General features: G+C 33.9%; 2 protein-coding genes across 3 annotated transcripts; both read left to right on the forward strand.

Moving 5' to 3' along the window:
- Positions 1 to 73: 73 nt before the first annotated feature.
- Positions 74 to 6,283, forward strand: LOAG_00617 (the record flags this gene model as incomplete). 2 transcript variants are annotated; one of them, XM_020445493.1, is made up of 16 exons in its annotated part: positions 74 to 172; positions 493 to 588; positions 1,516 to 1,689; positions 2,034 to 2,187; positions 2,394 to 2,600; positions 2,691 to 2,792; positions 2,934 to 3,116; positions 3,373 to 3,513; positions 3,689 to 3,763; positions 3,897 to 4,039; positions 4,267 to 4,408; positions 4,538 to 4,772; positions 4,909 to 5,147; positions 5,238 to 5,417; positions 5,674 to 5,839; positions 5,940 to 6,283. In XM_020445493.1, exons 1-16 carry the CDS (start codon positions 129 to 131, stop codon positions 6,281 to 6,283), a joined length of 2,625 nt encoding a protein of 874 aa, XP_020304055.1. In that variant the 5' UTR covers positions 74 to 128. The 2 variants fall into 2 exon arrangements, with proteins under 2 accessions (XP_020304055.1, XP_020307211.1); XM_020445494.1 differs by lacking the exon at positions 74 to 172 and having other exon boundaries at positions 444 to 588.
- Positions 6,284 to 8,246: 1,963 nt separating this feature from the next.
- On the forward strand, positions 8,247 to 9,589 carry LOAG_00618 (hypothetical protein; the record flags this gene model as incomplete). Its single annotated transcript, XM_020445495.1, has 6 exons — positions 8,247 to 8,273; positions 8,474 to 8,533; positions 8,674 to 8,735; positions 8,857 to 8,896; positions 9,186 to 9,239; positions 9,425 to 9,589. 6 exons carry the CDS (start codon positions 8,247 to 8,249, stop codon positions 9,587 to 9,589), a joined length of 408 nt encoding a protein of 135 aa, XP_020304056.1.
- Positions 9,590 to 12,878: the final 3,289 nt, after the last annotated feature.

Genomic DNA, 12,878 nt, shown 5'->3' on the forward strand with positions numbered 1-12,878 from the left:
TTTTTCAGTAAGGGATTTAAGAAGAATTTGAAAGAGAGTCGTACAGACCAGCTTTTTTGAAAAGTTGATATTGAGTTTCAGGAAATTATTGCAGTGTTCTGATGTAATTCAGTTGCAGGCCAGAAGAAATGTTCAGAAATAACCTGCATGGCTTTTTCTCGTTATATTTAAGGTGAACTTTTTTAAAACAGCCACACTAAACCGTATTAGTTCTTTGCCGTATCAGTTCTTTGCACTTAATCAGTGTTCCTCACTGTGTTTGTTAACGAATGATAAAGTTTGATAACAGTCTTCATTTTACATTTCATTACGCTGCTGCACATATTTATTCCAGTGTGCTACCAATCTGTTTTACTTATCTGTAATTACAATAAGGATTTTTAATATCTGCATTGGTCGTAGAAACTGCAGCTGAAAATATACCAAGTTGATTTTTCTCAAGGGATTTATGTTATGTTCGGAAATAGTCTTTCTGAATACCATTTTTTTTAGGTTTCTATCTGTAGCGCACACCATACAGTTTCTAACGTCAGTAGCGATTGTTGATACTGGATGGATGTCGACTTATGATATCTCGCCTTTTAAAAAGTTCGTTTCTAATTGGTTCACTTGATTTTAATTGGTATTTTTGTTTCCGACATTAAACAGGGTTTTTGTTTTCTAGTTATACTACAGGACCATTTAAATCGTTCAAACTGTTAAGATCCGCATCAGGTACTCGAGTTGTTCATGGGGATCGATTCGAAACTAACATTCTAACTTGCAGAGTTGTTTCCAAAAAGTCTGTTACCTAGTTATGTTGATTTCCCTGAAGTGGCAACTGATTTAAGATGCTTGATTTTTAAAAATTCTTAGTCTCATGGTATTCTGAATTTTGCGGTCATTTAAATATATATTTTTTTGGGCTCTATCTTTCTTCCCATGTCTTAGCGTTTGAAAATAGATTTGTTGTAACTGCAATCTTTCTTTTACATGGCGTATGTACTTCGACAACTAATTTTTTTTGACAACTAATTTTTTTTCAACAACTGATTTTTTTTCGACAGCTAATTTTTTTTTTTCACAAGATTAGGCATTAAAAAGGAGTCATTACGAAGAAATGTATTTAAGTCAATTCTGTAAAATATTGTCTCCGTATTTCATGCGAAATCATTGTCTACATTCCACAGTTTCTTTTTTATTTTGTTTCTATTTATATGCTTTAATTTATGCACACTTGTACTTGAATTTTTTTTTTTGATGACTGCTAAAATGGGTTTGGAACTTAACCTGCTAACAACTCATACAATAAAAACAAGTGCGATTAGAGATTTGAGTGGTTAGTTCTTCTGCACTTATTCCTACTAAATGGTTTGTTTGTGATTTTAAGGGTATACCCTTAAATTATTGGATTAGATCAGCTTAGTGGCTCGCAGAACTGTTCACTCGTGCAGGTTTTCATTTAAAACTTATATTGTTCCAATTCCAAAACTTTCTTTTTGAGATTTGATAGCCTTTGAAAAATATAAGTTGCAGATTTCTCTCTGATTATCGCTTTCCAATTTGTTCAATTTATAAAGAGAAGAAATGTGATGCAACAAGTAATGATACAAGGCCTAGTGTGAGAAGTCCAAAATTGAACAGCGAAGCGGTACAATCAACAGAAAGTGCAGCGAAAATTGTAAAATACGAATCTACAGTCTTTTTGGAGTAAATATTTTTCTCCTCTTTTTTTTCAGTAGATTAATAGTTAAATTGGTTAGAGATCGTCAACAGCGAGCCGATTAACATACAAAAAAAATTAAAAAGAGTTAACCCTTAATAAAAAGCGAGATGACTTGATATAAAAATTTACGAATCTAATTTTATAATCATCTGAATTGCTGAGTGAAATTGGATGGTTTATGAATAAAACCTCTCAAGTAACAATAGGGAAAAGGCGAGTAGAAAAATAAGGGTAAAAAGAGAGAAATAACATTGTATCACCAAACAGTTTTAATAAATCAATTGTTTTGTATTAATAGATTTTCAGTTCATGTTTCGTAAAATTTCAGGAATACGGAGGCAGGAAATGATGCGATTCCATCTGTACAAGAAGTTGATTTAACTGTCCCTTTTTCTAGCGAACAACCTCCAATCGTTACATTTGACGAATGGACTAAGGAAAAGTTAAAAAAAGAAGAGATTAGGAAAGCTGAACAACAACAGGTTGCAGTTTAAGCTAGTTTTAGTTTTATTCTGGTACAAGGAAAGCTCAAGATTAGCTGCTGGTACTCATGATTTATTTCACTAAAATTTAAGATGTGAAAATATTGAAATATTGAAATTTCCTCAGTTTTCTTTCAGAATAAATTGTTATAACCATACACGAAATAGCTAGATGTTCGTTTATTTGATACAGGAAAACTTTTCAGAATCATCAACATAAAGCAAATATGCACTCGGATGCTGGTGAGACTTCAAAAATGGATTCCAGTTCAATTCCTGCATCCAAAGTAACAGAAGGTATAACACGACTTGCGTCATCCAATATGATTTCTCAGGAAGCTACAGCACGGAACTATGCTTCGAAAGAATGTGGTGCTAAAGTTCTCTTTAGCAATGATGAGGCTGAAAATAAGGTAATCATATATAAGTCGTGCATTTCTTTGTAAAAAACTTGTTGGAACTTTTCTCAGGTCATCAAATATTATGATTTTTGGTATTTGCAGAATGCCATATTGAATGAGAAGGAAGCGGACGATTATATGCGTAATCCTTGTGAACGTGCAGAGCATAAATGGCTTATTATTGAACTCTGTGAAACTATACAGGTGTGAATTCCAACGAAACATTTAGATTTATTGATGTGTGTTAAATTTCCAAGAAGTTTCTCGCACATAACTTCTTGAAATTTAGATATGTTTTTTCCTGTCGCTATGTGTTACAGGAGTAACTTATAGTCTGATTTTCAGCCAACTGTCTTGGAAATAGCAAATTTTGAGTTATTCTCATCAGGACCGCAAAATATAAGAATTTTGGGCAGTGAACGTTATCCTTCAAATGAATGGGTAGCTTTGGGTGATTTTATAGTTGGAAACAATCGTGAAATACAACGGTTTACAGTTACTGCGCGGTCATACGTCAAGTTTTTGCGGGTTAATTTTCGAAAATACCTGCAATCCAATTTTAAATTACGAATTACACTCTCAGTGCTTTGCTATATATCCTCTTTTGTTGCATGTTCATATGTGAAGTTTTCGGGTAAGAAATTCGCAATTTTAAAAGTCTTAATATCTCACATGATTTAGATAGTATCTGAAATAAAAGTCATCAGCAGTGCTTGAATGAAAAAGAAAAAAATCTATATTTTGAGACAATGTGTGAGTATTTTATATTGTATTTTTCTTTAAGTTAGAATTATTGTCACATTATGGTCGCGAACATTATTGCACACTTAGTTTGGTACGACTTCTTGGGATTTCAATGGTTGATGAATATGAAGCGGAAGCTGAAGCTGCTGCAGTTTCAGACACATCGTTTTCTGTCCCTGTTGTAGGCATTTATCCACAATTATGGAATGTCGAATAATTTTTGGCTATTTGAAGGATTCATTTTGACAGTTCCAATCAGATTTTCGCTGAGATTGAAAAAATAGATGAGAATGTCGTAAAAAATTAATCCTTGAACATCTGTTTTATCGATATTTTCTGTAAAAGTTTGTTTCCAGGAGGTACAGGCAATAAACAGTACTCCAGAGGAAAAGATGAACATTGGTGCTGTTACCCCAACTAGTACCGCCGAGGTTTTTTGATTCTTACCTTGTTTGGGCATTTACTATTCATGAATTATGAGTCATTCTCAGTCTTTATATATGCGCGATATTTATCGTACATATGTTACGGTTTAGTGCCGGGATAAGTAAAATTTCATTGAAGAAAAATGAAAGTGTTGACGATTCGCCGTTGGTTAATGCTGTGGTGAATGTAGTTGGCAGTATAGGAATTGTTGATATCAAAGGCGTCCTCGAATCAACCTTCCTGTTGAAGCGTACAGGAGCTTCATCATACAATATTACCAGGTCTCGAATATATACATTTATGCTGCAAAAATTATTTGTCATAGTTCCTGTAATCTTAGTGTCTCATCCATCAAATTTTATGATAACAAAATGATTGAAAGAAATTGGAGCACACACTTTATCCTGCTAAAACATGAAATTAATGCTCTTCATTAAATGTGCTAGGCGTTACTTGTTAATTTTAGCATATTTCATCAGTTGAGCTTTTCTAGCTCTTGTGTTTACAGAAGGAATGCAGCAGTGGTAGAATTATGCAGGAAATGTTCTCTTGACACCGTCGATAGTTATGTATTGTTCTGTCGAGCATTCTTTGGATTTCAGTATAGTTTTATTGACACTGGCAGTGCTAGTGAAGTAAAAAATAAGCAGGTTATTAGTAGAATCTTCTGCATTTATAACAGGCATTCCGGCCCTTAGCTTTACTATTTTTTACATCTAATGAATATTCGCATAAGTTGCATCGAATACATTCTATTTTTTTACTAATTTTTATTACAGATTCATATTCATTCTTCTTTCAAAAATCAGAAGAAAAGAAATCGAACACGAGTTCTGAAATTTTTCCTTACTTCCGTTTTGCCAACTTACTTTTGTGATCTGCAATCGGGAGATTTTGAAAATATGCAAAATTCCACTTCACATAATGTAGCAGAATCGGATGTCATCTCGACAATATCTCGTACTAGAAATTCACCGGCGACTTCAAATTCATTGAATAGAAAGTCGGGCGGAGGTGAGAAAAAATCGGAATACTCCGTTTATTGATCAGCATACTACTTTATTAGTTTTTGTGCTGTGCGTAGCTTAGTTTATCTGAACTAATAGTAGATCTCTACTCTTTTTACAAATATGCATATATTGTTTTTTAGGATTTATGATTCCTGGGGGAGTCATGAGCCATAAAGAGTCGATATTTCTGAAACTGAATAAGCGGATCAGTAGTTTGGAATTGAATATGTCTCTCAGCAGTGAATATTTATCAGAACTTAGCCGACGTTATGTTTTACAAACTAATGAAAGTCGACGACATGCTGAATTAATTATCAAACAGGCGGAAGAAGCAGCTATTAATGCTATCAGACCATCTATTAATGCTTTAAAAATCCAGGTTTTCAGTTTCGAAATAATTGTGGAAAAATGAAACTGGTATGTGCGGAAAATGTAGTTTGCATCTTTTGCTAAGGAGCATCATTTGCAGATAGATGCTCTTGCAGCCAGCTTGAGAGAACTCACCGAAACAGTAAAAGGTTTACCGCAGGAAGTCACTCCAGCGCATCGTACCATGATATTGAAGCATATCGTAAGTAGAGGCGGTGATGCGGATGCATCGTTGGCGCGTTCTCAAGCACATTTCTATGGTTGTTTTGGCGTGTGGACGGTATATTTTACTTGTAGACTGACCTAATTTTGTTGTGTGTTGTGTTTTTAAGAAATACGAAAATAACACTACAGAAACTGGTCGATCTCTGCTATCAGTAATTGTTGAATGGTAGAAATTAAGTGATATTAACATGATTGCTACAATTGGTTTGCACAAAAGGCCAAATTTACTTCTTGCATAAATGATTGTTGCAATTTTTGGTATGGTTACTTTTATGAACGAATGAATGACTATGAAACAAATTACATTTCAGATTGGTGAGCTGGTTTGTATCGTTGCTTTTATAAATGTTCTAACGCTACTGATCCTGTTGTTGTTACACTATGCTTCCACCATTATTAGCCGCAGTGCTGATGGACAAATAATGAATGAGCAGCTTCAGAATTTTATTCAGGAAAATTCCGATGTTCTATCTACGAGTACGTTCGACTAAATAATTTGCACATTCAAAGTTAATTTTGTTTATTATGGAGAGGGATATTTATAGGTGAAGTGAAGGGGAAGAATAATCTGTTTCAGCTGAAGCGTATCCTGAACAACATCTGATAGCAGAAGTCTCATCCGTAGTTTGTGACGTGGTTAACATTACTGAAGTTGAAAATGTATCCAGTCCTTCGTTGGCACTGCCTAATGAAACTTGTTTGTTAACGGAAAACGAAGCAAGGGAAGAAAATCATCTTAATAGGCCACAGTCAGTGGAATTGCTTGACCGGCCTTCGTCTCAACTTTCAACGCATAGTGAACAGAATCCGTGGCAGACAAGGAAGCGGAAAAATAAAAAACGGAGGGGAAATCGTAAGAGTGAAAATTTAGATGAACCATTATATGGTTTCAGAATTCTGGCGAATCTAGGGATTGAATAGTTAGAAGTGAATTGTTTTGGATTTTTTTTATTGGGATTTTAAGAATTTTCCCTCAAAATAAGGAAATAGATCGGAGGAAATGGAAAACTTACCATGATGCTGTGTAACGAGCCAGTCAAAAATGAGAATTTACCTTTTTTTGCTACATTTTATGCTTATTTGGTTTCATGGAACTTGCGAAGAATTATTGAAAGGGCAGGAGAGAATATGATTCCTCCAGTAGGAATAAGTGGGAACAAACATCCGGTAGACTTGTGCACTGTACTAGATATAAAACATTTCTGCGATTCTATATCGATTATGAATTGCTGATGAACTATTAACTTAGATTTATTGTCTTGTTCTGTGATTAATAACTTGAATTTCTTTTCTGTTCAAATAGAAGATTTTTAGTTTCTGTCTTCTTTTCTTGCATTCCTCTCCTTGTTGCTGCTTCTGCTTCCCTTCCCAAGAACAACAGTCTTGCCTTTACATAGTTCCTTTAAGTTATTCTATTTTATTACGAGAGTTCGTTTCATACCTGGATTAATGTGTGGAATCATGGATTTAGAGATTTTTCAGGTGGAATTAAATTTTTTGAAATTTATTCCAGACACCAAGTACTGAAAGGAGAAGCCACCATAAGTACCAGGCATGAAGTTTTCGAAAATTTCAATTTATTTGTTTTATGCGAAGTCTTTTATGCAACTTGTCCTCATATCTCCTTTTGGACGGGTCTTTGCTTTTTGTTCACTTGTATGCGTGTATTTTATGCGTATTTGTACATAGTCGGAAATGACCAGTTTATGATTCAGTTATTTCTACCATGTTGATATACATTGATCTACTATCAATATGGCAGAAAATAAATAGCTTCCGAAGAAAATCGCACACCAAAATTGAGTTGAAGTGGTTCCTCTCTATGGTAATCATCAAAGTTTTAGTTCAATCATTTGCACTTGATGCTTGGAAAAACAGTTAGCTAAAACCCATTCAAATGCTTGGTTTTTAGTTGATTCCCTCCAGTGACATCATGAGTTGATGCCCCTTGTAGGCAGTTGATATTATTCATGATATAAGGTGAGGAATCTTCAACATGCTGTAAAAGTCATATTTCCTCTTCAATATTTTCAATCTTAGATTCCAACAGTTTTCGATACCCAGGTATAACGCGTATTTGGTTTCTTTTTGTAGCGATTGGCTTGCAACTACCTTTAGGAAATTTCTCTAAGGAAAATCGGAGAGAGCCTCATAAAAGTACGGAATTAAACGAAGAAAGTTGAACTTTAAACTGATAGTAAAACTTGTGTTGTGTTTTACTATAACGATTGTTTGGTGTGCGAATTTCGTGGAAAGTACGTCATGTCATAATTGGCGCAAGAAACTGATGGTGAATTATGAGCTAGATCTTTCTATACAGTAAAGGATTTAATGGTAACTATAGGCAAAATTGGATCATGTTTTACAGACATTTCTCAGAATTTAACTTGTATTTCTATGAATTTAACTTGTATTTCTATTATCTGGAAGAATCACCAAATCCGGCAAAAGTAAGCAATAATCGAATTTATGCAGTTATTCCTGATAGCGTTTTCTAGGAAGCAATTGTTGGGGATTCTGAAAGTTTATTCATTTCTCCAAGTGCCATGAAAGCTAAGGGTGAATTATCGAAATAAATGTGAGAAAAAATGAGACAGTTGCCAGTGATGAGTTGTTAATTTTTCTGCTCTTTCCGGAATATCACAAAAAAGCATAATCTCAGCACACTGCCCTGCAAACTTAGTTTCATTTCATTTCTTCCTTAAAATTGTTTCATCTTATCACTGCTAACATCTTTTGAATGTAACATTAATGTTACTGCTTTTCTTGACGCGACGTATTACTTTCTGAATTGATAAAAAGCTAGATGATCAATCATTAACATCTACTAGCAAAAATTATCATTATTGTGAGCGGTTGTTGGACTAGAACATAGTTCTACGAAATGGCCGATTCATTTAGGATGCGTTATGTATGTTTTAGTTGCAAATTCCGGTATTCATATTTTTTGCCTTCTGATGAGAATACACTCTTCAGATTCGTTTAGATTCAATAATTTGATTTAATAAGTGGTCTGCTCAAATTCATCGTTACTGCAAATTTCAATCAAAACTTTTTAAATTTCTCATCAACTTCAACTTCTATTTGAGCAATCAAGGAAGTGCTTTACAGAGAAGACGACCAAAAAAAGTGTGGACACAGGAAACTAATGTTGATACAGGACTTGAAAAGGTTTTTTTTTTTTTTGACGTATTAGTTCATTGAGAGCATTTCCTTATTCCTCCACTTTCTAATTTCATTTCACCTCTATCGTTACTTGTTTTTAAAAAGCTGAAAATGCCAATCTGAACATTTTGCATATAAAGTTGCAGTCCGATCGTGAGTTATCGCCTGCGAATACAATCAGCGACAATACGAAAAGACGAAAAAAGAGGTTCATTTTCATAGAGAATGCAATTAGGATTGAGCAGAAGTAGCTGGTAGCGCAAAAATCTTTCTGTCTGATTCCTCATGGGTAGTTCATTTTTTGAAAAAATTGTTTGGAAGTATTTCAGATCGAATGATTCCGATAATCCATATCGTCGACTGTATGGGGTGAGCTTTTTAATCAAATGGAAATAAAGCAGTTTTCAGTCTTTTTTTTTTTCTTTTTAAATTTATTTTCATGGGTTTTTCTGTCACGGAACATTCCTAAAATACTACTCAATGATAATTCCCAAGATTTTTGCTAACATTTCGGGTTATTATTACTTTCTGGGCCTATACTATTATATTGCTATGACTAGAAACAATCGCTAGTCTTTTCCGATGAAGAAACTAAAAGGCTAAAAAATTTCAAAATATGTTTAGATGTTACTGTTTGTTCTTTTAATGTGATTTGCAGCCTGCGCCATATCGGTCGTCGAGCGAATTAATTGCGCCACCAATATCTGGAGGGGTATTATTTTCAAATGTATTAAGGTTTCTAATGTATTAAAGTTTTACAAATTATATGCAATGTAATAATCATGTCTGAACAACATAGCATTTGTACTGTGCATGTGTTTATGAACACTAAGAATGCATAATATTGCATATGCATATTGCTCAATTTTATGTTTCATAAATCAGACCTTAATTCAGCCACTAGAGGTGCCTAGCATTATATTTGAAATCGAGGAAGAACCAACCAGAACATGGTACTATTGTCGCTGGACAGTTTATTGGACATTGTGGTTGATAGCATTTACTCTTGCTTATTTCCTTATTTTCCGACGATATTATTGTTCGCTTCTCATAGAAATCTGATTATATATCTGCTTATTTTCTTCATTTTATGAATTTCTTCTCCATTCTTTAACTGATTTATTTCGAAAATATTCCCAGTATTAAATTTATTCAGATCAATTGCAATGTCCGCAGCATTTTTTCATGGATTTTTTATTCAAAATAGTCTACAACATTCTTATCCTTATAGTGATTAATAAAAAAGACAATTTGCTGAAGACGGTGTTTTTCTAAAATTCCTCCGAACAGGTTAGTTCCACCTGCTGCCAAATAAATCCTCAGTGTTATGAGCTTTTGTAGAGAATTGAGCGCGTTTGTTCGAGGTCAGTGGTTTTAGCAAATATTGGAATTTAAAATTCGGTTGAAAGTGACGAAAAAGAATATTGTGATTCAAACTTTAATTTTTTTACTTCCACTTCTTTTCTGGATCCTTTTGGCTGATAGCCTGATAGCCCCTTTCTTGGGTAACAGAATGCCTAATTCAATTCATAGGTTGAAAGGACAATTTTCTGGTGCACTGAAAGTGTATTACGATATTTTGAAATGTGAAATGAGAGAACTAATCCATTGAATGGAGGACAAATTAGAATGATCCCCCTTCCTGTTAGGTCAACAAGCGAAAGGCTATAACATTTTTTAAGTTAGTGACCAATTTTAAAATTCGATGGAATCGAGATCAGTGCCACGCAATCGTGTAATGTATTCATCTATTTATATCCATTTCATTCCTGCTTCTTACATTCATCCTTTAAATGCTTTAGAACGATGAAATTTACAAACGAGGTACGGTACTTATTAATCCTCACACTTAAATTCAATATCCTTTTCAACGAAATGAAGCGCAAGCTGTAAATCTGATGTTAAAGAACGATGCCTTTTTCAATCTTTAAATTGATCAATCCGTCTAAGTTTAAATTTTAAGTGTAACAGGGACGAAACTGTACGTAGATGAAAATAGTAAGTCAAAAAATATTTATGAATTTACTCATCGACAATAACAATCTTTTTTGCGAGTAATGTAGAAATTACTTCAGATACCATCCTTTATGGGTATACTCGGAAAACGAAAGTACGTCATCGATACTTTACAGTTCACAAATACCCGTCTTCACTTTGCAAATGAAGCTTTGTTCTGTTTGCTTTCCAAAGCTGAATCATCATTTTTGCTTTCGAGTAAAGAAATATTAAATTAAATCAATAAGTAAGAATCTAACGGAGGGGAATTTTAACAGCCAACAATTTGGAACCCTAAAACATTAAAAAATGACATAATGCAGCAGTTCTTTTGAAACACGTTGTATTTCCATCATCAATTTCCCAAACTGTAATTACAATAGAAAATTCCGAAGAGAAAGGTGTTGATTTTTCAGTTGAGAATGAAAGAGAAGAGAAGTGTCAAATTGTGAAGTAATTAGTAAGTAATACTGCACAAAAAGTGTTGAAGGAAAATACTATTATGATGATTGCGACAGTGTGGCTTTAAAGCTATAAGCAAACAGTGAGAGTCAGCGCCTGGCACTTTCTTCCAATATTTCTTCAATTTTTTTAAAATTTTCACGACGCCTCCAAGTCTTATAACATCTTTTACTACTCGTTTATATATTAAAATCATAAATGAACAAAAACAAACCTGGTAAATCATTCATACATTCGCAAACGCTCTAAAAACTCTGACCTTTCTTTCTCCTCACAGTAAAATTTGATTTAATGAGGATTCCCTTTCATTAACATCCATTAGGGAAAAAGTAGAAATTAACGATAACTACTAGTTCATTGGATCTCTCGTACTCCTTATAAAAATGTATTTCTCTCAAATCAATTCATCCCTCTCAATAAATTTCCAGATTTCGAAAGAAACGGAAAGATTAAATTTTGAAAGTTCTCGTCTTTCCCCTGAAAGCCGAAGTACCTGCAAAGTTGAATTAGGGTGAGGATTTCCTCTCAGAATTGTAAGATGCTGTACTGATATATGCAAAAATGTTAGCTCTAACATTCATACACTAGAATAATGTAAATTTGCTGATCACATTATAAATGGGAAGCAATCCATTCGGAAAAGTTTATTGAGTCCATAAATAATTTGAAGAAATTCAATTAAAAATCTACATACATATATGATCAGAAGGTATGCGTAAAGTACAATCAAAACATAAATTATCAAATATCGGATCGGTCAAGGAACACACCAACCAAAGGGATTATAAAGGGCAACAAGAAAAATAAGCAAAAAAAGGACGAAGAGATGGCACCCAATCTGCTAATTCTTGTTATGTCTTCATAATAATAATGGAATCAATCAGCAGATCATAGGCAGCAGTTATAAAAAGGAAAATAAGTTGATCTCAAATTTAATGAAGCCCAAAAAAGTAACCGAGATTCACAGACTCCCACTTTGTCCAGATTCTGCAAGGAAATGGCTTAAATAGTTGGGAACACTTCGGTTCTATCAGCCGGATAAGCAACAGTTTTGCTCTTCCCTCCTCCTTAGAGATACACACCGGACGAAAAAACTAGCCAATTAATTTTCTATCGAGATTAAAAAAAAATTCACAACAAAATTCAAAAAAAAGTACAAGACGATGTACATCCCGTGCTATAATTAGCTAAATTTTCGGAGGAGTCCGCTTTCGATAAAAAAGTCTTCGATAAATATATTTCATCAAAACTGTGTTATTGGACGTGATTACCGAAAAAAAACAAAAGCTGTGCGCATATATGTGCACTCCCTATGCAAAATTATCAAGGCAATTTTCAGGATTTGAAAAAATCCAAATTCATTTGTCCTAAACGACTGATTCAAAACATCATTCATCTTCTATCAGTAAAAGAAAGTAAAAGAAAAAAGAAACCACAGTCCCTTCAGAAAATCAGTATAACTAGTGACACAGAGATATAACCCCAACTTCCCTGCTAACTTTTTCGGGACATTTAGTTAAATAGTGGCTTTAATGTCAGTACCTATACAATTTACCGACTTTTTTCTGACTCAACGCAAGGTCCAATCTGACAGCGTTCACCATAACTTGTAGACTCTCAATGGACAATTTTGAAAATTTGACTTCAGAGCCCCTAGTATGGCCCAAGAGTAAGTCGATTAGATCAAGTATGGTGATTGCCTTTTTCACAAAGTATTTAGGACAAAGAACAACGAAACAACCAACTAAACTTTGGACAAAAAGTGTTGCAAACAATAATAAGAAAAATCTCCCTTTATTTTAAAGACTCAAAAACAATTGAGGAGGGCAACACATCACAGCAAGCAAGAGAGCATCATTTTCAAGAGAATCTCGGAAGACCACACACATTCATA

The sequence above is a fragment of the Loa loa genome, assembly GCF_000183805.2.
Source record: "Loa loa unplaced genomic scaffold supercont3.11, whole genome shotgun sequence".
In the NCBI taxonomy this organism is placed as follows: domain Eukaryota; kingdom Metazoa; phylum Nematoda; class Chromadorea; order Rhabditida; family Onchocercidae; genus Loa; species Loa loa.